The sequence below is a fragment of the Ascaphus truei genome, chromosome 4 (genome assembly GCF_040206685.1).
Source record: "Ascaphus truei isolate aAscTru1 chromosome 4, aAscTru1.hap1, whole genome shotgun sequence".
NCBI lineage: Eukaryota > Metazoa > Chordata > Amphibia > Anura > Ascaphidae > Ascaphus > Ascaphus truei.
Window position 1 is genome coordinate 398,216,576 of NC_134486.1, and position 22,241 is coordinate 398,238,816.

The following is a 22,241-nucleotide window of genomic DNA, read 5'->3' on the forward strand; positions in this document are numbered from 1 at the left end:
CCCTGCCCGCTGTGAGGAGGGATCTGTTTGCAATGCAGCTGAAGTCACTCTTCTGCAAACATTCTTTAACATAACATGAGAGTTGCGCCAAAGGCGGTACTGTATGTAGCCTTTGATGGCAGCCAAAGGGTCTTAGCCATTAGGTGATATTACAGCTGTTCTGTAATAGGTCTTAGGTAAAATATTTTATCCCGCTGCACAATACAGTATGTTTCCACTTACCATTCCTTGTAGATTGTAAGCTCCTTGGGGCAGGGCCTGCCTTGCCTACTGTAACAATGTATGTTAATGCTGGTTATTTTACAGTTTTCGTCCTCCAACCCTATCGTACTGTGCTAAGGAATATGTTGGCGACTTATAAACAAATTATAATATTTAGATATTTTACAGTAGAAAATGGGCTTTCCGGACTCCGATTTGACATCATTGCATTGCACCCCCTACTCTTCTTTTCACATACTGACATCATGAATGCTCATGTGAATTATCACTGCTAAATGTATGTTATTTTTAATAGGCCAAGCAACATGCATCAGCAAAATTAATATGAAATCAAGATCATAACCTAGCAAAGCTTCACTTTTAAAACTTAAAAATGAGGGCTTGTTAAATGTCCAACATTAATATCCTTATTTTGGTAGTGCAAATGAACAACCAAATTAAGATACAATTGTGATCATGCCAATCCCCAACTTCACAATTGCTCTGTATACAAGAATCCACATCTTATACTATATTAGTGAAAGCACTGTATGCCTGCCTGCCTGGATGTCCGGTGTCCCTAGAGGAAATCTCATTGGTCCCTTGGCCCGCCCCCGCACACCTCTCATTGGCCTGAGGCGGAGTGACGGGCCAAAGGACACACAGGGACACACACACACAGGGACACACACGGACATGGACGGGGACACACACAAACAATCGCCTCCCGGTGCCCCTCACTCTCCCCCGTCAGCTGGACCGCACCTCAACTTCCACACCCCCCCCCCCCCACCCTCCCTGTGCCCGAACTTACCCGGAGTCCCGTGTACACACACACACACATTCCCACCCCCCCAAGCTCACACACACCTCACCCCTCCCCCCCCAAGCTCATCCCCCCCCCAAGCTCACACCCCCCCACCCCCCCAAGCTCACACCCCGGCGCCGCTACAGTCAGCGGGGGAGCGGAGCGAGCGCCCGGGACACGCGGGGGAGCGGCCACAACACGCGGCCTCCCGCCTCACATCCACGTGGGAGCTGCCAGATGAGTGAGGCAGTGGCCGGATGAGTGAGGCAGCGGCCGGATAAGTGAGGCAGCGGCCGGATGAGTGAGGCAGCGGCCGGATGAGTGAGGCAGCGGCAGGATGAGTGAGGCAGCGGCAGGATGAGTGAGGCAGCGGCAGGATGAGTGAGGCAGCGGCAGGACGAGTGAGCTCCCCCCCCCCTCCACATGCTACGTGCTGCTCTTGCCCCTCCGCTCCCGGCTCCCCCTGTCACCGCGTGACAGGCCGCGGGACGTGAGATGGGCGGGGGGATGCCCCTCCGGTCCCGGCTCCCACCTGTCACCGCGTGACAGGCCGCGGGACGTGAGATGGGAGGGGGGATGCCCCTCCGGTCCCGGCTCGCCTTCTCCCCACCGTTGTCCCCCGCTGCCTGCGCAGGAGGAGGGGGGGGGGGAGCGGGTGTTGGTGCTGGTGTGTGTAATTGTGTGAGACTGTGTGTGAGTGTCTGTGACTGTGTGTAAGTGTGTGTAAGTGTCTGTGACTGTGTGAAACTGTGTGTAAGTGTCTGTGACTGTGTGTGACTGTGTGTGACAGTGTGTGTAAGTGTTTCACAGTGTGAGAGTGTGAGAGTGTGTGAGTGTGTGTAAGTCTGTGTAAGTGTCTATGACTGTGTGAAACTGTTTGAAACTGTGAAAGTCTGTGTAAGTGTGTGTGACTGTGTGTGAGTGTGTGTAACTGTCTGTGATTGTCTGTAACTGTGTGTGTGTGTGTGTGTGTGTGTGTGTGTGTGTGTGTGTGTGTGTGTGTGTGTGTGTGTGTGTGTGTGGTGCACTGTGCAGTGTGAGCAATGAGCAGTGTGTCAGTGTGTGCAGTGTGAGCAATGACCACTGTGTGTGCAGTGTGTGTGTAGTGTGCAGTGTGTGTCAGTGTGAGCAGTGTGTGTGCAGTGTGAGCAATGAGCAGTGTGTCAGTGTGTGCAGTGTGACCAATGAGCAGTGTGTGTGCAGTATGCAGTGTGTGTCAGTGTGTGCAGTGTGAGCAATGACCACTGTGTGTGCAGTGTGACCAGTGTGTGTGCAGTGTGTCAGTGTGAGCAATGAGCTGTGTATGTGTGTGTGTGCAGTGTGATCAGTGAGCAGTGTGTGTGCAGTGTGCAGTGTGTGTCACTGTGAGCTGTGTGTGCGCAGTGTGCGTCAGTGCGACCAATGAGCAGTGTGTGTGCAGTGTGCGGTGTGCAGTGTGTGTGTGCAGTGTGCAGTGTGTAGTGTGAACAATGAGCAGTGTGTGTCAGTGTGAGCAATGCCGGGTCTCTCAGCTAGTCCTAACTATAAAACAAGCTGTAATCCTAAATTTATGAGAGACAAAAACCTTAAACAAAGGAAAACATAAAACATAAAACCCATAATCCTAAATGAACACACAAACTATAACTCTACAAAAAACATACACCATGACATTACCCCAGAACATTATTCTTAATCCTAACCCCAATATATGAACTGTAGACGTACCCCAAAAAACAAAACCACAACGCACCACCTCCTTAACCCCATCACACATTCTAACCGGATTATAAACCTTAACTGTAATTCTAACCATAAACTACTTATACTGCTACTCTAACCCTCATTCTAACCCTAATTTGGTTGAAGGATAGGCAGCAGAGAGTTATCATAAATGGAACCTTTTCAGGTTGGGATAAAGTTGTAAGTAGAGTATCTCAAAGTTCAGTACCGGGACCACTGCTGTTTAACTTTTTCATGACCTTGAAGTTGGTATACAGTAGAGAGCAAAGTCTCCATCTTTGTTGACACAAAATTATATAAGGTAGGCTAGACTCCAAACTTGATCAGGTAAATTGCAGATGAGGTTAAATAGAGATAAATGTAAGCTTAATCAATGGCAAGCAAGGATAAGCAGGCTACATACAAACTAGATGGGACACACGTCGGTAAATATTTGAAGGATTTAGGGTCTGGATACATCAAACTACATTAAAAAAAAAAAAAAACGCATTACCACCGCCCAAGAAAATGCGTTATTTTTATAGTGCAATACACCACAAAAAATAACGCATTTTTTATCTGATCCAATATTTTTTAACAGATCCGACAAAGAATAGGGCTAATACCACATTTTATGGTATCAACATCCCATATATCACATTCTGAGGATCGAGGGTTTTGTGGCAAATTGAAAATCCAACGGGCATGGATATAATTTTTTTACTTTGTTTATGTTTTTGCCATTGGCCTTGGATTGTGTAGTTTGTTTGGAGTTTTTTTTTTTTTTTTCTTTAAAATCGATTTTGCTACTAGCCTTGCATTTATTTTTTATGGTTTTTGATTGGGGTTCTTTGTTAGCCATTGGGCTTGGATTGTTTTTATTTTTTATGGTTGGCCATCAGACCTTTATTGGGTTTTCTCTTAGTGCCTTCAGCCATGAAGAGGAGGACGGCTTTGATCCTGGCTTGGGTAAGTAATCCAATTGATTTTCTTAAGATCAACATTGATTGCCAATGCAGCTGTCTAGGTCCCCATTGAGGGCCAAAGTAGCTACAGTGTCAATCAATGGATTTAAAGGCTTTTTTTTTTTTTTTTTTAATAATACTGTGATATATACATATACACATACATATATATATATATATATATATATATATATATATACATATATATATATATATATATATATATATATATATATATATATGTAGAGGTATCAGTACCGTGTTAGCCGAGCTTCAATAATCAAAAAATAAATAGATGATACCGTTCTGTGGCTAACGAAATGCTTTTATTTGTGCGAGCTTTCGAGATACACTGATCTCTTCTTCCGGCGATGTTACAATGAATGAAGCAAGGATAACTTGAAAACAGTGTCTCTTGGAATGTTATCTGTGCTTCTCCTTCCCCCGGTGTGGATGTGTTTTATGGCTAGAGGTGTCAAAGGCTTGACACCTCTAGCCATAAAACACATCCACACCGGGGGAAGGAGAAGCACAGATAACATTCCAAGAGACACTGTTTTCAAGTTATCCTTGCTTCATTCATTGTAACATCGCCGGAAGAAGAGATCAGTGTATCTCGAAAGCTCGCACAAATAAAAGCATTTCGTTAGCCACAGAACGGTATCATCTATTTATTTTTTGATTATATATATATATACATACATATAAATACATACGTATATATATATATATATATATATACGTATATATATACATATATACATACTACATACTACATATACATATATATATATACACACATATACACATACAAATATATATGTAACCTATGTTCCCCCCCCCCCCCCTCAGACACATATGCCATATCTAGGGTGTAGTGAGGGCTGGCTACATGTATGTTGGTGGTGCATACCTGCCGGTAACAGGAGGGCCTGAGTCTCCCGCGGTGATGTCGGGGATACAGGACCAGGCTTCTGGGGTATATGCCTCCATCTTCTCCTTAGCAACGGTGCAGCGCCTCCATCCTCTATAACTTCCCAGAATGTGGGGTAGGACCCTTTTAGAGAAATAACCCTTGTCCCAGGGTGAATGCTCCAGAACACACACACAGTCTGATGTAAAACCCGCAATGTCTCTTTATTGTCTCTTATCACAGCACCAACACACAGTAACCGCAGTTCAGATACAGCAGCAAGTCCTGTGCAGCAGGCTTTCAAATGTAATGGTATTCCTCCTCTCCTTCCCTCCAGTAATGTCTCCAGACAGGATGGTCTGGATGGGGCCTCAATATCCCTGCCTCCACCTCAACCAGGGTAGGCCCTGTGAGTGAGGCTAGATCTCCTTCCCCTCACCCCCTGAGCGGGGTGAGGGCATTGGTCCACCTCTATATAGGTCTGTCCTTATCTCCTCTCGGTCCTACAGCACTTCAGACCGCACACTCTCCTCAGCTCCCATCTGATGCTCCCAGACTGACCAGCTACCCGCGCAGCTGTCACGGGGTCATCTCTCCTTTCTCTGGTTCAGCAGACACACTGCTGTTCAGAGACTCCAAACTCTCACAGGCCTGACAGACAAGCCTCAACTCCATGCAGAACTGACTCTCCAACAGACTGAACTCTCCAACAGACTGAACTCACACACACACAGGACAGCCTACTAAATAGACTCAGCCCCGCCCCCTATGATGTCAGCAGGACCTCCCCTCTGTCTAGCCTGCACAGAGCTTAGAGGCCTGCCTCCACCACAGAGGCGGGGCTTGGTGAGGGGGAAAAACCCATGGTCACTACTGGCGCCTGACCTTACCAGGGCTTACTCCAGTAGTAGTAGGATAAGTAGCCCGTTCTGTTTACAGGGGGCTACATATACATACATATATATACATTATATATACATTATATATATATATATATATATATATATATATATATATATATATATATATAGCAACTGTAAAATTACTGTATGTTCATTTGCATGTCTTAGACAGGTCTGCAACCCTGTCTAAGACATGCAAATGAACATACAGTAATTTTACAGTTGCTTTATGCTTTACTGTGGAGGGTTTTTGTCACTTTTTTACTCTCCATAACATATATATATATATATATATATATATATATATATATATATATATATATATATATATATATATATATATATATATATATATACACATATACACACACACACAGTATACATATGTTTAATGTGTACTGTTTAATTACGTATTTTTAGTATTGCTTTTCAATCACATTTCAATCACAACCCAGCAAAATCTTTCTACCACTAAACAGAGAAATGTTGGTGTTCAGAGGGGGGGTTTCATTCCACAAATCAAAAGGTACCACCATTGCACCCCACAACATACAACTGGCCTCTTAGTAAAAGCACTCTCCATTACCTTTTTGACAGAATTACTGTATGCAACCGCAGGGGATTATTGCTACACAGCAGGAAGAGCATATGGTCTTAAGGGGGTTACCCCCCTTTCATGTTAGTGGTTACCACAGCTGTTTGAGCCCAACAAGACACCGGGAAAGTGAAACTTGATGCAGTTCCTACGTTGGCCTCATTCCTGTGGGCTTGCAGCCGATCATAAGATTTAAGTAAGCCTGCACTGAAGGGGTAAAACAAGTCATACATTAGAATTAGATGCAGAGCGTAAGGAGATTTTTAACGCACTCATTTTACGGAACATTGACGTCAAATTTTTCATACCTCATAACATGCATTTGCTACCTTCTCTACTATAACTAGTTTAACATTTTGCAAGCTCAAATGTACATGGGGCAAAAGAGGTGAAAACTTCCTTGATACACTGACACTTTCAGACACGTCAAGTCTCATAGGAAGTGTCAGTTTTATAGGAAAAACACCCGCTGCCTCCATTTTCACATAACTTCCTTTATCTCTTGCTATATCAGAATGACTAAATCATTAATGTGGTTAAGAGCAACTGTTTAGTTATAGTCTAGTTTGTCCTAATCTCACCAGGAGACATTTGGTCAAGTGTCTGAAATTTCAGTGTCAAAAACACATTGGCCATTAAAACCTAGCACCACTCTTTAAATGAAGGTATGAAGGTGAATAAGAGGTTAGTTCTAAATTAAGTGCAACTGCCCGTCTATTGCCAAGATCAGTTTCAGTTCCTGTCTATCAGTATAGTATTCTGACATTTTGTAACGAAATAAATTAATTAATTGAATTCTCTTTGTAATTAATCAAACCAGAAAATCACATTATTTAGCTTGAACTGAACAAGTTTAGCGACAACTGTTTCATTGTAAAAAATAAAATAAAAAAGTTCACTATTTCGCCGTGGTACAGTTCTAACCTTTTTAACCTGGCGGAGTATAATTTCAGACACACCCAGCATTAGAAGTACACAATTTATGAGGTTGGTATCTTGTATTGCAGTTACTTTCCGATATGCAACAGGTCATCGACTGTTGAAGCTTTTAAATTAGGACACGTCTGCAGCTTTGGAAGTTTCCATACTGTGTGTGGTTAACGTACAGTAATATGAAACCCACCAAAATCTAGTTCTCATTCCAAAATGTAGTTAGGTGCGTCGAATGTGAAACAGAATAGGAAGTTTGAGTGAATACAGATTTCAATTGAGCTTTGTTTAATAGCAACCAATTTAAAATGTTTATAAAACATTGAGCAGAAATCTTGAGCGCAGTGTATATATTTTAGAATTACTTTCTACAACAGTAAATCATCCTAATTACATTGCCTCAGTGTTTGCTCCATTATTAATTCCCTTGTTTACTATACTTACCAAAACCTTCACTTGAAAATTATATGTTACTGTATCTCGTGACCAAACAGTTTTTAATGAATAAATAATAATACATAAATAATATATAATGGTTTATAATGGGGTTAACTGATGTTCTTATCTAGATCATAATACTGCATTTGTATTATGCATTATAGCACTGATAGGTTATACACTACAGTATATGTAAATGCATGGATACCTAAATTGGATGAAGTGACGTACTGTACACAAGGAGATACATTTCAAGCTAGGCTCTACTGCATCAGAAAGAATAGGTTACCTACTAATTTTTCAATTTGTACATTTTCAACCTAGATAATTTTTATCCCCAAATATCACCATATTATCTCAAAGTGTTCATAGTTACCTTTTCACCCACACCTCGAAAAAACACTTTAAAAGTTCTTTCCAAGTTTCCCTCCAGCTCTGCCTCAGCAACACCCTAGGGAAAAAAACAATCCATATCTGAGCCTTGTACATAAGTAACTATTATTATTTTTTCTTCGCAAAATTAGACATATGGATAGAAGACCATTGATGTACAATCGTATGGGGGAGTTCTAAAGTGTAACAGCATAGCAAAATAAAATTAATGTTCAGAGACGTGTGACAAATGGTTTATTAGAAAATTCACTGCACTATCTTGGCTGCTTTGCTAATAGCTTCAGTTCTTGTCGGCACTGTAGCCCCATCACACAGCTGGCTAATTACAGAGGAAACCATAAAGCCATAGGGGGCGGAGGGGGGAGCCAAGATAAGCCAATAGTGAGCAACGTGGCTCCCCCGTAGCTCTCCCCTTCCCTGGAGCCACGGGAAAATGCTTATTTTCCTGCATTGGTGGGAAAAGTTAGCCTGGCTACATCTGTAGTGGTCAGCATTATCTTCTGAAATCAACTGTCATTTGCCACGTCTCATGGCCTGAAGCATGGCAGTTTTAGGCTGCGGTCCCAGTACAGCCTGTGCGCACGGCGCGGCGTGCACTGTGCGTGTAAGCACCGCCCCTCAATGGGGCTGGGCCCACTACGCACCGTCACGCAGAAGGTGCAGCCGCGCTGTGCTGCAGGGTTTTTCCCAACTCAATAAAATTGAGTTTACTCCTAGCGACGGAGGCGTGGCCACGCCCCCACCGGCGGTTCACCGAATGAGGGCGAACCAGCCGCGTGACGCAATGGCCACGCCCCCGCAAATCCCCGACCACGCCCTCGCCCGTCACAAGATTCTCCTCACAGACCGCAGATTGCGGTTAGCGCTGTGACAAGCGCCGCCCCCCCCGCCGGGCGCGCGTGTCACAGACATTACTGGGACCGCAGCCTTACCATGTGGAAGGATCCAGAAGGAAAATAGGTAGCATGAAAGCCAGTACTTACTAACTGTATACATTTTGATTGCATGCTTATTACATTTCTCAGTCTCGGGCTAATGTCACTGGCGTGACAACAAGCAGTTTCTTATAATGTAGGAATATGTGAAAATAAGAGACTATTTTTTCACCCTTTCAACTAAGGAGACCTGCCAATTAATTTGGGACATGCATTTTACTTTGAACATTGAAAAGCCATTATTTTATTTTACCTACAGTACTGAAGATTTCTTGAGCAGTATTTGAGCAGTATTTTCACCCATTTCATGAAACACAGAAATTAATGTACATGTATAACAAACCAGTATGAGCTTAATGCCAGAATTATGGATGAGACCACATTTTAGACTGATTTCATATTTAGAGTAGTCGATATAAGAACACAAAGCATAAAAATAGTTGTTACTTCTGTTTATAAGACAACTATTTCATGAGATCTGTAATCCAGAACATGAAAAACTTAAACAAGCTTTTATCATGGATTCTGGAACTGGCTTCATTTAAAACTGTGCTCCAATATCAATATCTTTATACAGCTCAACCCCCTTATAACGTTGTGCTTGGGGTCCAAATAATCATATCGCGCTATAAGTGGATCGCGTTAGAAATAATGTACAATTGTATGCATTGTACAATAAAGTATTTAAGATACCAATAATCGTGTTGTAAAGTATTCATAAATACAAAAATTGGGAGCCACGCTTGCATTGCGTTATAAGCAGAGTCGCGTTGTAACGGATTGCGTTATAACAGGGTTGAGCTGTATTTCTGTATTTGGAAAATAAGTGACAAATTGTATTATATATCCAAATTTACTTCCTCAGCTGACGTAGTTTATCTTTATAGTAGTTTTACATTTACAAGCATCAGAGGACCACAGGGTTAGCAATTTTCATGTTTATAACGTTCAAAGTCTGTATGTGAATGCCAAATTGAAGATCGCGAAGGAATCCTATTCATTTTAAATAATTACCAGCAAAACAAATTATAGGAAAAGCATAACCTTGGAGGTTTATTTTAATAATTCACTGCTCTAATGAAAACCACTCGTATGTTCACACATTGCAAGAACAGTTAATCTATTTGTATACATGAATATGGAAGCAGATACTTGAAACAGATACCTATTCTATCTGACGTATTGCTTCTGGGGCAAAAAATGTAAACTTTCCCCAATTTCCAGAGATATCATGGAGACAAAGGCCAAGGACAGAACACATACTATCGAGGTGGGGGCTGGAAAGACTTATGTGCTACATAGCAGGTGTTACACAACTTCTTGCTGATCACTTCAATTTCAAATCATTTCTGTAGAGTATTAACAAATATACTTACTGTAGACGGCTTCACAATATTATTAAATACAGAGAACATAAATATTCAGTATATATCCATTTCTATTGGAAATTATGGAGCTTTTCATTCTGATAACATGCACATTTCAATACCAAGGATGTCTAAACATGTGGAGTTTGATATTGGGCGGTAGTACCTGTAGGTAAAACTTCAATTTTTAAAAGAGGTCAAGTGTGTAAAGCTCTTATCCAAAGATAAAAACAGAAATTGAAAGTTTACAAATTACAATCACATACTTTAAGGTAACCTTGATTCAAATGTTTGTCTTCCAAAGTTCAACAAACAAATATCGGTTGTACAGTGGATTTGTATACCTTTATCACAGTCTGAAAAAGCAGAGGTGCCATTACACAGCATGGAGTCCATCTGACTCCATTTGTAAAACAGTTCACTTTATACAACATACAATTATGAAAAATCTAAAAACCTGCACAAAAGTAAAAAAGAATAAAATAAAAATAGGATACAATGAACAAAAAAGGTGAGATTTAAAAAGCTGCAGACACAAAACTTCCATCTAGAATCACTTGAAGCTGTAACACAGAGCACCTCAGCCACTCACAGGCATAATGCAATGTAAGGAGTACAAGTCAGTTGGCTGGCAGAAATATCTCAGCATCCTAGGCAACTGACCAATATTTTGTTGTTATGTGTGAATGCTAATTTTTAGACTTTTTAAAAATATAGTTTTCAGAAAACAAAGACACATTATGGACTATTTGAATTCTGTATATTCTTTTTCCTCTCTTCAGATTCACCCACTCTCATCTTAGGGGACTTTAATTACTACCCATCATTCCTCAGGTATCTCACTTCCTAGGTCTCCCACTTCCTCCTTTGGTTTCCACTAATAGACTGCTTCCAGCACTCCTAAGACCAGCCACTACTTTCACCTCGTCTTTTCACAAAAACAATGTCCTTATCAGACTTCTCAATCACTCCTTTCTCGCTCTCTCAACATAACCTCATCTTATTTTCCCTCTCTCACATTCCTCACACAATCTCCAGTATCTCCATGCTATACTCGCAACCTGCAATCAATTCACCACAGTCCTTGAGATCCAGCCCCAAATCCAAGCTTTCTTTACAACCACTCTTCACAGACCCAAACAGCATTGTCAAAACTTACCACACGGCCGTCCTTGCCTTGTCACTTGATAAGTATGCTCCTCCTGTACGCTGACACTCATGGCACTCCAACCCTCAACCCTGGCTAAAAACACACAGACCCACTTTGTGGTCTTGCAGTCGTTCTGCTGAATGCTTCTGGAGGAAGTCTCTTACACTGGCTGATTTCCTTCCCTATAAATGTATTCTGTCCTGCTTTAATTCTGCTCTTTTTGAAGTGAAACTTCTTTGCTGACACCTAAGAGTTTTGATGGGGAAACTGTAATTTGTGGTAATGAAAACACATAATGGAAGTGACACCCTTTTTTGCCTCCAGTTACTTCACCTCTCTTATAAAAAGGCATAAATTCAAAACCACGCCCCCACTTCTCTGTCTGACACCCTTCTTTGACCTCCAGCTTAAACAGTCTCCACTCCTTCCATTACAACCTAAGACTTTGCCGATTATTTCAAGTGCAAAGTGTAAACTAACAGCAAATAAATTCCAACTGTCCCTTCCACACACCTGCTTCCTAATCCTCCTCCATCTGCAATTGACTTCTCTCCAGTTACAGAGGAAGAAACATCTCTCCTGCAATTCTCCTCAACCAGAGGAGACACATGCAACCTCAACCTTATTGCCTCCCATCTCCTGAAATTTCTTGCTTCTACTATGGTCACCAGCCTCACAAACATCTTCAACTCATCACTTTGTTCTGGCACGTTCCTTCTCTTTTTAAACAACCTATTGTTCAATTTTTTCTTAAGAATAAAACCCTAGACTCCAACTACCCTTCAACTATTGCCCTGTCTCACTCTTGCCTTTTGATTCTAAACTTCAGGAACAAATTGATTCTTTACCTATACTTCCCTTTCTCAACTCCCATAACTTATTTGACCCTCTCCAATCAGGCTTCTGCACAACATACAAAACAGAAACTACACTCTCCAAGATAGCTAATGACCTTCATATTGTCAAATCTCAAGGAAACTTCTCCACTCCGAATCTTCTTGAACTCTCTTCAGCTTTTGATACTGTTGACCACCCTCTCCTGGTTTTCCTCCTACCTCACTTACCGTTCTTTTAGTGTCTCTTATGCCAACTCCTCCTTGACATTTATGGAACTCTGCAAGTGTACCTCAAGGCTGTTTTATATCCGTCTCCCTGCGATTTACATATCATCTCTGTACTGATACACAAATATATTGATACACACCTGCAATCCAGTAAAAAAAAAAAAAAGTACAGAGTGCCTATTGGCAATCTCGGCCTGGATTGCCCTTAGTCACCTCAAACTTAACATAGAGAAGACAGCTTTCATATTCCCTTCCAAACCAGGTCCCATTGTTCCCTTCTCCATTAGTCAATAACACCACTATCCACTCAGTCTCACAAGTACGCTGCCATGGGGTTGCATTTCACTTGTCTCTTCCCGACATTTTGTTACTAAATCTTGCAATGTCTTCTTTCGCAACATTGCCAATTTAGGTCCCTTCCTATGTTCAACTACCACTAAAACACTAAATACATGCACTTGTTCTCTCTCGTATTGCTTACTGAACATGATTTTATCTCCCCTCCCTGCCACACTCCCCGCTCCTTTAAAACCCATTCAAAATGCTGCTGCCTGAATCATCTCCTGCTCTCCCAGGCACATGTCTGCTTCTGCTTTCTTCTACTCTCTCTGCTGGCTTTCTATTAAGTTTCTATATCAACTACAAAAGTCTCCTTTCTCGTCTCTTACGCTCAACCCAGGGTTGACTCATCTGTGCCCCGTTTACATCTATAGCCCTCTCCTGTATGAAACATTTTTTTTTTAAACAAATCTCTCCCCACCTATGAAACCTTTTTCCACTCAATATTCATCAGACAGCTTTACTTTCCACATTCAAAGCCCAGCTGAAAATTCACCTCTTAACAAACATCTGATTAAACTTTCTATGCCTCTACTAATAACTCCAGGTGCACTTGACCTCCCCTAACTGCATTTTAATAAAGTACTTTTACTCCCTACTGTGTCTGTAATCGTCCCAACACACTGCATTAATTAGATTGCAAGCTTTCCGAGACAGTGTCTCCCTTTGCCTTATACTCTCATTTACCTATTGCACTTATCCCCATTGTTTATATAAATAACAATACAAAGTAAACAAATTACAAAGCGCTTTGTGCGCGCTATAGAAATAAAATTATACATACATATATAGATCATTAATTATCAACAGATTGACAATAAACCTTGGAACTTTTAAAATGTATTTTTGAATACATATTTAGACTCTCGCTTTAAAAAGGCCAATAACTAGAACATGTGGAGTCATTTTGGGCACTGACTACTGCAAGTGCTTTGTGTGATTTACCAGACCCTTTCTTTTTAGGTAGGCAAGAATTGTGTCATAGGCACATGTACTTTTCATACTTACGGGCTCTTGAAAATAAAGTTGATAGTCAAAGAGGGGGTTGGCTTTTACTTTTTCAGCTGTTTTCACCTTCGGATCACAAGGAAAGAATGGAGTATTCAAAGATGCAACTCCCCTGAAAAAAAACAAAATATAGAGGCTTTAATTTCTTCTTCTGTCCCCAGAATTGGTTGATTTTTCATAAAATAGATGTTCATCATCGTCTTATTCAATTATAACAGATATTACCATCAAAGAAAGGAGAAAATGTAACCAACTTACAGTAATTTTCTTTTCCTGGAACCATGGCACTGGACAACGTAGGGTTAAGTCTATCCCCAGCTGATTAGGGCAAGAAATTGCATTCTTGCAGGTAGGCCATAAAAGCCCCCTCCCCACTACCTACAGATAGTCTTTGGAATCTCCCAGAGCAGAAAAATACAACTGATACATATTAGGCATACATAGGGAGGGTAACTATGTGCTCACTGCCATGGTCCCAGGAAAAGAAAATTACGGTAAGTTGGTTACCTTTTCTCCTTTCCTGTTCACCATGGCAGTGGGCAACATTGGGACATACCCCAGCACTATTATTGACGGAGGGAAAAGCAAAAACCAAATGCCAATATCAGTTTCAACCACTTTATTACCGTCTTCCACTTTATTTTATTACAGACTGTGGTTCTTTTCGACCAAAGCTTGTGTCAGCTGAAGCCTGAATGTCCAATATAATACTTCATAAATGTGTTAAATGAAGACCATACTGCCGCTTTGCAGATTTGTGCCGTGATGCTTGTGCTTTGAATGCCCACGAAGTGGCCATTGTTCTCGTTGAGTGTGCCTTTAGTGTAAGTTCAACGGCGAATTTTGTCCTTTGTTTTCGTACGATTTTCTGATACATGATACAATCCATTTGGATATTGTTGCTTTGGACGCTGCTTACCCCCGTCCTTCTGGAATGATAAACACTGTAGAAATCCTCCCGAAGGGGGTATAGACGCCGCACAGCCGCAATAAATCAATGCAGGCTGATTTGTGGCAGTAGAAAAAGCTTTATTTGCATAAGGTGCAAGTGGATCCTCTGCTGCGTTTCAGCCTATCAGGCCTTTGACAAAGGCCTGATAGGCTGAAACGCGTCAGAGAATCCACTTGCACCTTATGCAAATAAAGCTTTTTCTACTGCCACAAATCAGCCTGCATTGATTTATTGCGGCTGTGCGGCGTCTATACCCCCTTCGGGAGGATTTCTACAGTGCTGTTGACCATCGCCAGCACGCCGAGCTGCTACTGGTATCCTGCTGCTCCTGTGACTGAACCCGGAAGTCTCGTTGTTGCCACCGGTCAGGTGACCACCCACCGCGATGGAGCGGGTGCAGGGTTGGCGGTGAAGAGGATATCGGCTATCCGTGATGCTGGGGCGCCACATCTATCCCATACTTACTCAGCGCTAAGACGAGTTCTGATAGCAGGAGAAGCGACATCTTTCAAGAAGGAGGACCCGGCAGGCACGGTGTCAGCAACCCCAGAATCAATAAGTGAGTCTTTTTATCTCAACTCTATGGTGCTTGAAGCAAGCCAGTTGCTGGAAAAGATATCATATATGTTATACCTATTTCATCTGGGGTTGACCTTAGCCTAGGTCCCGGGATTACATCAATTATATTAACTATACCAACAAGCAGGACTATGTTATTTCTGAGCTCCTGGTGGGTTAATCACTGATTCACCCGTTATATACATCTGGAATGATAAACAGCCTGACTTTATGTAGTTCACGCTATCGATATAGGTTTTCAAGCACCTCATTTCGTCAAGATTATGCAATCTTTTTTCCTTCTTATTACCCGGTTTTGGGTAAAATGAGGGAATAACTATTTCTTGGTTTATATGAAATTGAGAAACTACTTTCGGTAAGAAATGGTACACACCTTTTTTTTCTTGGTCGATGACCAGAAACGGTTCTTTACAAGACAAAGCTTGTAATTCTCCCACTCTCCTTGCTGATGTAATTGCTATTATGTATTATTTGTACATGTACATGTATTATTTGTCTTAACTCTGTGCCCAGGGCATACTTGAAAACGAGAGGTAACTCTCAATGTATTACTTCCTGGTAAAGTATTTTATAAATAAATAAATAAATAAGGAATGCAACCTTCCATGATAAAAACGTCAAGGGTATTTGATCTATAGGTTCACATGGCTGCATTTTGAGGACATCCAGTACTAGTGATAGGTCCCATGCTGGCACTCTATTCTTGATTTGCGGTCTTAACCTCTTGACCTCTTGCAAAAAACGAATAACGAGCTTTTTAGTTGCTTGATTATTCTCCAACAGTGCTGACAATACAGAAAATTGCACCTTCAATGAACTGAGGCTGAGTCCTCTATCAAACCGTTCTTGTAGGAATTCTACAGTGTCACAGTATTTGGAAAAAACACTTCTGGTTTTGCTTAACACACCAGTCTTTGAAGCATAATCAAATTCGGTAGTATACCGTGGAGGTAGATTTCTTTCTTGCTTCCAACAGGGTTTTTATTGTTCTATCTGAACATCCCTTTTCTCTTAAGACCTTCAACTCAATCTCCAAGCCGTCAAGGCCAATTGTTTGGGCTCAGGGTGATATACTGGTCATTGTTGTATAAGTCCCCGGATATTTGGTAGATGCCACGGTGGGTCTATTGCCCTGTTTATGAGATGGGCAAACCATGGTCCCTTGGCTAATATGGTACCACCAGTATCACCTCTGCTTGATCGCTCCTGATCTTCGGCACTATCTTTGAAATGAGAGGAATTGGAGGGAAAGATATGCCAGTTTGAACTGCCACTTGAAACTGAGGGCATCTGTGTGCCTTGCACTGGGATGAAAGTGCCTTGCACAATAATTTTCCACCTTTCTATTTTTGTGAGTAGCCATCAGATCTATTTCTGGTTGCCCCCAACGTTTTACCAATTTGCAGAATACTTGGTTGTCTAATGACCATTCTCCTGGGTGAATTAGGTTTCGACTGAACATCTGCAGTAATATTTTCTGGTAGAAAGTGAGTAATAACTCCATAAGATGTAAAATATCTCTAACAAATGGTCTATGATCAGAGACTAACCATCAGCTGACAAATATGTATTATATATGTCCACATAGGACTAAAAGTGAGGGAAAAAAATAAAGTTTTAATAAACGTATGAAATAAACAATGAACATATAATGTGTGGTGTAATAAAATCCTCTTAGGAAGTGGGCGCCTTATATAGAGCAGTTGACAGGTGAATATAGTGCATATATTTCAGGACTATCTCTGAATGTAGTGGGGTTTTTCCTGAAATATATACACTATATTTATTTGTTTGCTGCACCATTTTCTCCTGGTTTTATGTTGATATATTTACTATTCCACCTACATCTACCTCTAACAAGGGGATTACACGTGTTAATATGAGGTATATGTCAACTGCTCTATATATGGCGCCCACGTCCTAAGAGGATTTTATTACACCACACATATGTTCATTTCATATGTTTATTAAAACTTTATTGGTTTTTTTTTTTCTCACTTTTAGTCCTATGTGGACATATATGTATTATATATGTCAGCTGATGGTTAGGCTCTGGTCATAGACCATTTGTTAGAGATATTTTACATCATGGAGTAATTACTCACTTTCTATCTTCCACAGCGAGTGCTTGATATAGGAACTTTTTTTGGGTTCTGTTGCAGGGTACATGCAACCACTCACGCGGGTTCTCTTGATAAGGCTTCTTTATTGAGCCTTAAAAACATACAGCACTGTTGCAGGGTACATGCAACTACACACGTGGGTTTCTTGACAAGGCTGTTTTATTTTGCCTTGAAAAATATACAGCACACAAAACAAAAATAGCTCTTTTTCAGCAACAAACAAAAATGGTTTTTCCTTCAGCAAACAGACAAAAAAAGTTTCACTTTAGCAGACAGTGTATATGGCAGTTGCCCTTTTCTATGCAGGGGACATACAGTTCACAATTCATCTACTTTTCTAATCAGACCTTGTATCAGGAAATCTCTCAGCAGCTTACTCCTCTCTCATCAACAGCAAGCTTCATGTGTCTACAACCTGGGTTTTAACACACCTTGATTAGGCAGCTGGGATACCACTAATTGTCCTGAGGTTCCCAGCTGAAGTTAACCTAGTCAGTGCTGCACTGCAGACTAGATATAGGTTTTCCAGGCATATAACTGGTGGCTTGTATTTACCCTGTCACATTCCTCCCCTGTTAGTGTTCTTACTGGGGGGGCACTCTTTCTCAATCAGTGAGTAATTTTTTTCCCTTGGGAACAATTTTCTACTCAGGAAAAGGATAGGATGTTCAACTCCCTCAAACTGTTGTGACAGCATTGCCCCTAGCCCTATCTCTGATGCATCTGTTTGCACTATAAAAGGGCTGTTGAAGTCTGGGCTTCTAAGGATGGGACCCTGTGATAGACACCTTTTTATGTCCTCAAAGGCTCTCTGCCAATCCCTTGACCACACCACTTGTGTAGGGGCACACTTTTTTGTGAGGTCCGTTAAAGGGGATGCCACTTCCGAATAGTTGGGGATGAACCGCCGGTAGTACCCTGCTAAACCCAGCAGAGAGCGTACCTGCGTTTTTGATTGGGGGGTCGGAACTTCTTTCAGGGCAGCTACCTTGTCAGCTAGTGGCCTTACTTTTCCACCTCCCACTGCATACCCTAAATATTTGGTTTCCGCTTTACCCAAGGCACATTTCTTAGGGTTGGCTGTGAGCCCTGCCTCTCTTAGAGATTTGAGGACCGCTTTCAGTCTATTCAGATGGGCCCGCCAGTGTTTACTATAAATGACAATGTCATCTAGGTAGGCTGCGGCATAAGTCCTATGGGGCCTCAGTACCTTATCCATGAGTCTCTGAAATGTGGCTGGGGCTCCATGCAGTCCAAATGACATTGTCACAAACTGGTATAAACCCATGGGAGTGGCAAAGACTGTTTTGCATTTGGACTTTTCCTCTAAGGGTATTTGCCAGTACCCTTTTGTCAAGTCCAACGTGGATATATATTCCGCGTTACCAAGGGCGTCAATTAATTCGTCCACCCTTGGCATCGGATATGCGTCAAACTTGGATACCGCATTGACCTTTCGGAGGTACACACAAAATCTTACCTTCCCATCGGGTTTAGGGACCATAACTAGTGGACTACACCACTCGCTGCATGATTCCTCAATCACTCCTAAGTGTAACATTTCTTGTACCTCCTTCTCTACCAGAGCCCTACGACTTTCAGGCAACCTATAAGGACGGGAACGTACTTTTACCCCAGGTGCTGTCTCGATTGCATGGGAAATTAAGTTAGTTTGTCCTGGTAAGTCAGAAAAAACATCCTGGAATTGTGTAATTATTGCTAACAAGTCCCCTTTTTGTTCAGAGGACAACTGTTTACCCATTGGGATTTTATCGTCACTCACGATGTTCTCCCGTGGAGGCTGAGGACCCAAGTCCGTTTCCTCCTCCACCGGGTGGATGAATAGAGACCGCTGCATCTTCCAGGGTTTCAGCAAGTTCACATGGTAAATTTGTTTACCCTTCCTGGACCCTGGTTGAGCGATCTCGTAATCCACATCACCCGTACGGCAGAGTACTTCGAATGGGTCCTGCCATTTGGCCAGGAGTATACTCTCGCAACTGGGTAACAATAACATCACCTGGTCTCCTGGGTGAAACACTCTCATGCGAGCATTCTGATTGTAATGTCTCTCCTGACTGTCCTGGGCTGATCTAAGATTCTCCCTGGCAAAATGGCCGACCACATCTAGGCGCTTCCTAAGGTCCAATACATATTGCAGGGTATTCTTAGAAGGGGACTGCTGTTCCTCCCAGGACTCCTTTAGGAGGTCTAGGATACCCCGGGGTTGGCGGCCATAGAGCAATTCAAATGGAGAGAATCCCGTGGAGGCCTGGGGAACTTCCCGCACTGCAAACAGCAGAAAAGGGAGAAGTTCATCCCAGGCTCTCTTCTCTGAGTCTACAAATTTCCTCAGCATCCCTTTTAGAGTTCGGTTAAATCTTTCCACCAATCCATCAGTCTGTGGATGGTAGACCGATGTCCGAACAGACATGACCTCTAGTAACTTTAAGACATCCTGCATCAGTTTAGCCATGAAATTTGTACCTTGGTCTGTCAACATAACCTGGGGAAGTCCAACCTGTGAGAACAGTTCCAACAACTTGTTGGCTACTTGCTTCGCTGTTGCTGTTCTCAGGGGGAACGCCTCAGGATATCTTGTCGCATAATCAACTATTACAAAGATAAACCTGTGTCCTTTCGCAGAAGGTTCTAGAGGTCCTACCAAGTCTACCCCAATCCTCTAAAAGGGAACTGACACCAAGGGTAGAGGAACCAAAGGGGCTGGTTTTTGTCCTTTTGGACTAGTTAGCTGGCACTCCGGACATGCTGCACATAGCTTAGCAATATCACTATGCATCCCTGGCCAATAGAATCGGGATGAAATACGGTCCAATGTTTTATCCCTGCCCAGGTGACCACCCCAAGGGACAGTGTGGGCTAGAGTGAACACAGATTTAACAAACGCCTTGGGAACCAATATCTGTCTGGTGACCTCCCCTGTTTGTGTCTGCCTATTCACCCTATATAGGATATCCTTTGATAGCTCAAAATGGGGGAATACTATCACCCCCTGTGCATCTAAAATCTGTTCATCAATTTTCACCACCTTGTCATACTGTCTAGCAAGGACTGGGTCTTCCCTTTGCTTCTGGCGAAAGTCAGGGAGGTACAGGTCTGGTAAATCTCCAGGGCCCATATCCCCCTCCCTTTGGCCATCCCCAGCCATCACTTGTGACCTCTGACTACTAGAATGGTCACCTTGAGACCCAGATTTCTGCAACCAGTCCTGTTTGTCCAAGCGTCTTTGCTTCCGAGTCTTTTGAACCCGGTGTCTACTGGGAAAAAGTTCTGCTGAGAAGGGGAACAGTTTGCCAGGGTTCTCTTGAGCCCTAGAAGGAGGCTCCACGTGAAAGACTGGGGCCATTAGGTCTGAAAAGAAAGGCCAGTCCAGACCGAGCACAACGGGGGCCGGGAGCCTAGGAGCGACTCCTACTTCGAGGTAAGCATCCTGACCTTTTAGCTGTAGCCGGATTTTGGCCGTCGGATAGCGTTTTACATCGCCGTGTATACATTCTATGCTCCATGAGGAGTCAAAAGAACACACGTTAGGCGGTAACAGTTCCTGGAGGACCAGAGTTTTCCCAGAGCCCGAATCTACAAGGGCCTGGACGGTTTTTCCCCCAATCAGGGCTGGAAGTAGCCAGGGCTTGTAATTTTCCCCAGTATAAGCCGAGGCGACGGTTCTGCTGAATGAACAATCCATCAGTGGACAGTCCACATACCGGTGGCCTTGTTCTCTGCAGGTGGAACATGGAGAGGGTTCCCTCGCAGGAGGGGGCTGTGGGTAGCGCTCTGCTGGACCGGTTACTGGAGACCAGGCATCTGGTGGGTCCTGTGGGCGACGTCCTCGGAAGTTCCTCTCATTTTGCGACGAGCCGACATCTCCTTCCGGATGAGGGTCTCTGCGGGGACCAGCGTTTGGACTCCGTTCTTGCTGTAATGACTGCTCCTTCCGTTGGACTTGGCGGTTCCGTGACGGGCCGTAGGTTCCCCATTGATCCGACCTCCCTCTTTGGGCGTCCGCAAGTGCCGGTGGAGTTGGGTCCAGGACACTCGCCTGCTGCTCAGCCCCAAGGAAGTTCTCCACGAGTCGGACCGCCAAAGCTAGGGTTTCAGCAGCGTGGCGTTTTACCCACGAGCGTGCGGAAGGGGGTATTATTTGTAAAAATTGTTCCAAAACCACCTGCTCCAGAATTGCCTCCTTAGTGCATTCCTCAGGTTGTATCCAGCGTGTACACAAGTCCAATAATTGCTGAGCGAGGACCCGGGGTCTCATCTTAGCGGTGTACTTCTTGTTCCGGAACTGCTGCCGGTAGGTCTCTGGGGTCAGACCTAAGCGATCCAGTATGGCGGCTTTTACTTGGCGTTAGTCCATTGCCTGATCTGCTGGGAGACCCTGATATGAGGCCTGGGCTTCTCCTATGAGGAGCGGGGCCAAAGCAGTTGCCCAGCGATCTGTAGCCCAGCCCTGAGCTTCGGCAACTCTTTCAAAAGTCAGTAAAAAAGCCTCTGGATCCTCGTTCGGAGCCATTTTCCTCAGGAGTATCGGGGGTTTGCTTGCAGGTTCTGTACTGGCAGACCCCTGGAATTGGGTCAGCAGCTTGGCCATTTGCTCCTCCTGTGCTGCCTGCTGCTGGGCTATGAGCTGGGTTTGCTGCTGCCAAAGTCTTTCATCTCTCTCTGCTTGCAGCCGGGCCTGCTCGCACAGAAACGCTTTCAACATTTCTTCCATTCTTGTGTGTGTGTGTGGCCCTTTAACTGCAGGAACCTTTTTGAAAAAAATCAAATCTCACTTCTTGACAACCATATGTTGCAGGGTACATGCAACTACACATGTGGGTTTCTTGACAAGGCTGTTTTATTTTGCCTTGAAAA

At 43.0% G+C, this 22,241-nt stretch overlaps 1 protein-coding gene across 7 annotated transcripts in view; it reads right to left on the reverse strand.

Annotated features, from left to right (window-relative positions):
* Window positions 1-22,241, reverse strand: part of EPHX2 (epoxide hydrolase 2) — a 384,986-nt gene that overhangs the window by 245,039 nt on the left and 117,706 nt on the right. For all 7 annotated transcript variants that reach the window (XR_012801228.1, XR_012801227.1, XR_012801226.1 and 4 more), the window contains exons 12-13: window positions 13,710-13,821; window positions 7,830-7,904 (exon numbers count right to left, since the gene is read on the reverse strand). Coding sequence is in view for 4 of the 7 variants with exons in the window: in XM_075598616.1 (XP_075454731.1) it covers window positions 7,830-7,904; window positions 13,710-13,821 (187 nt within the window). In the remaining 3 variants the exon portion in view is untranslated. The remainder of the gene's footprint in view (window positions 1-7,829; window positions 7,905-13,709; window positions 13,822-22,241) is intronic.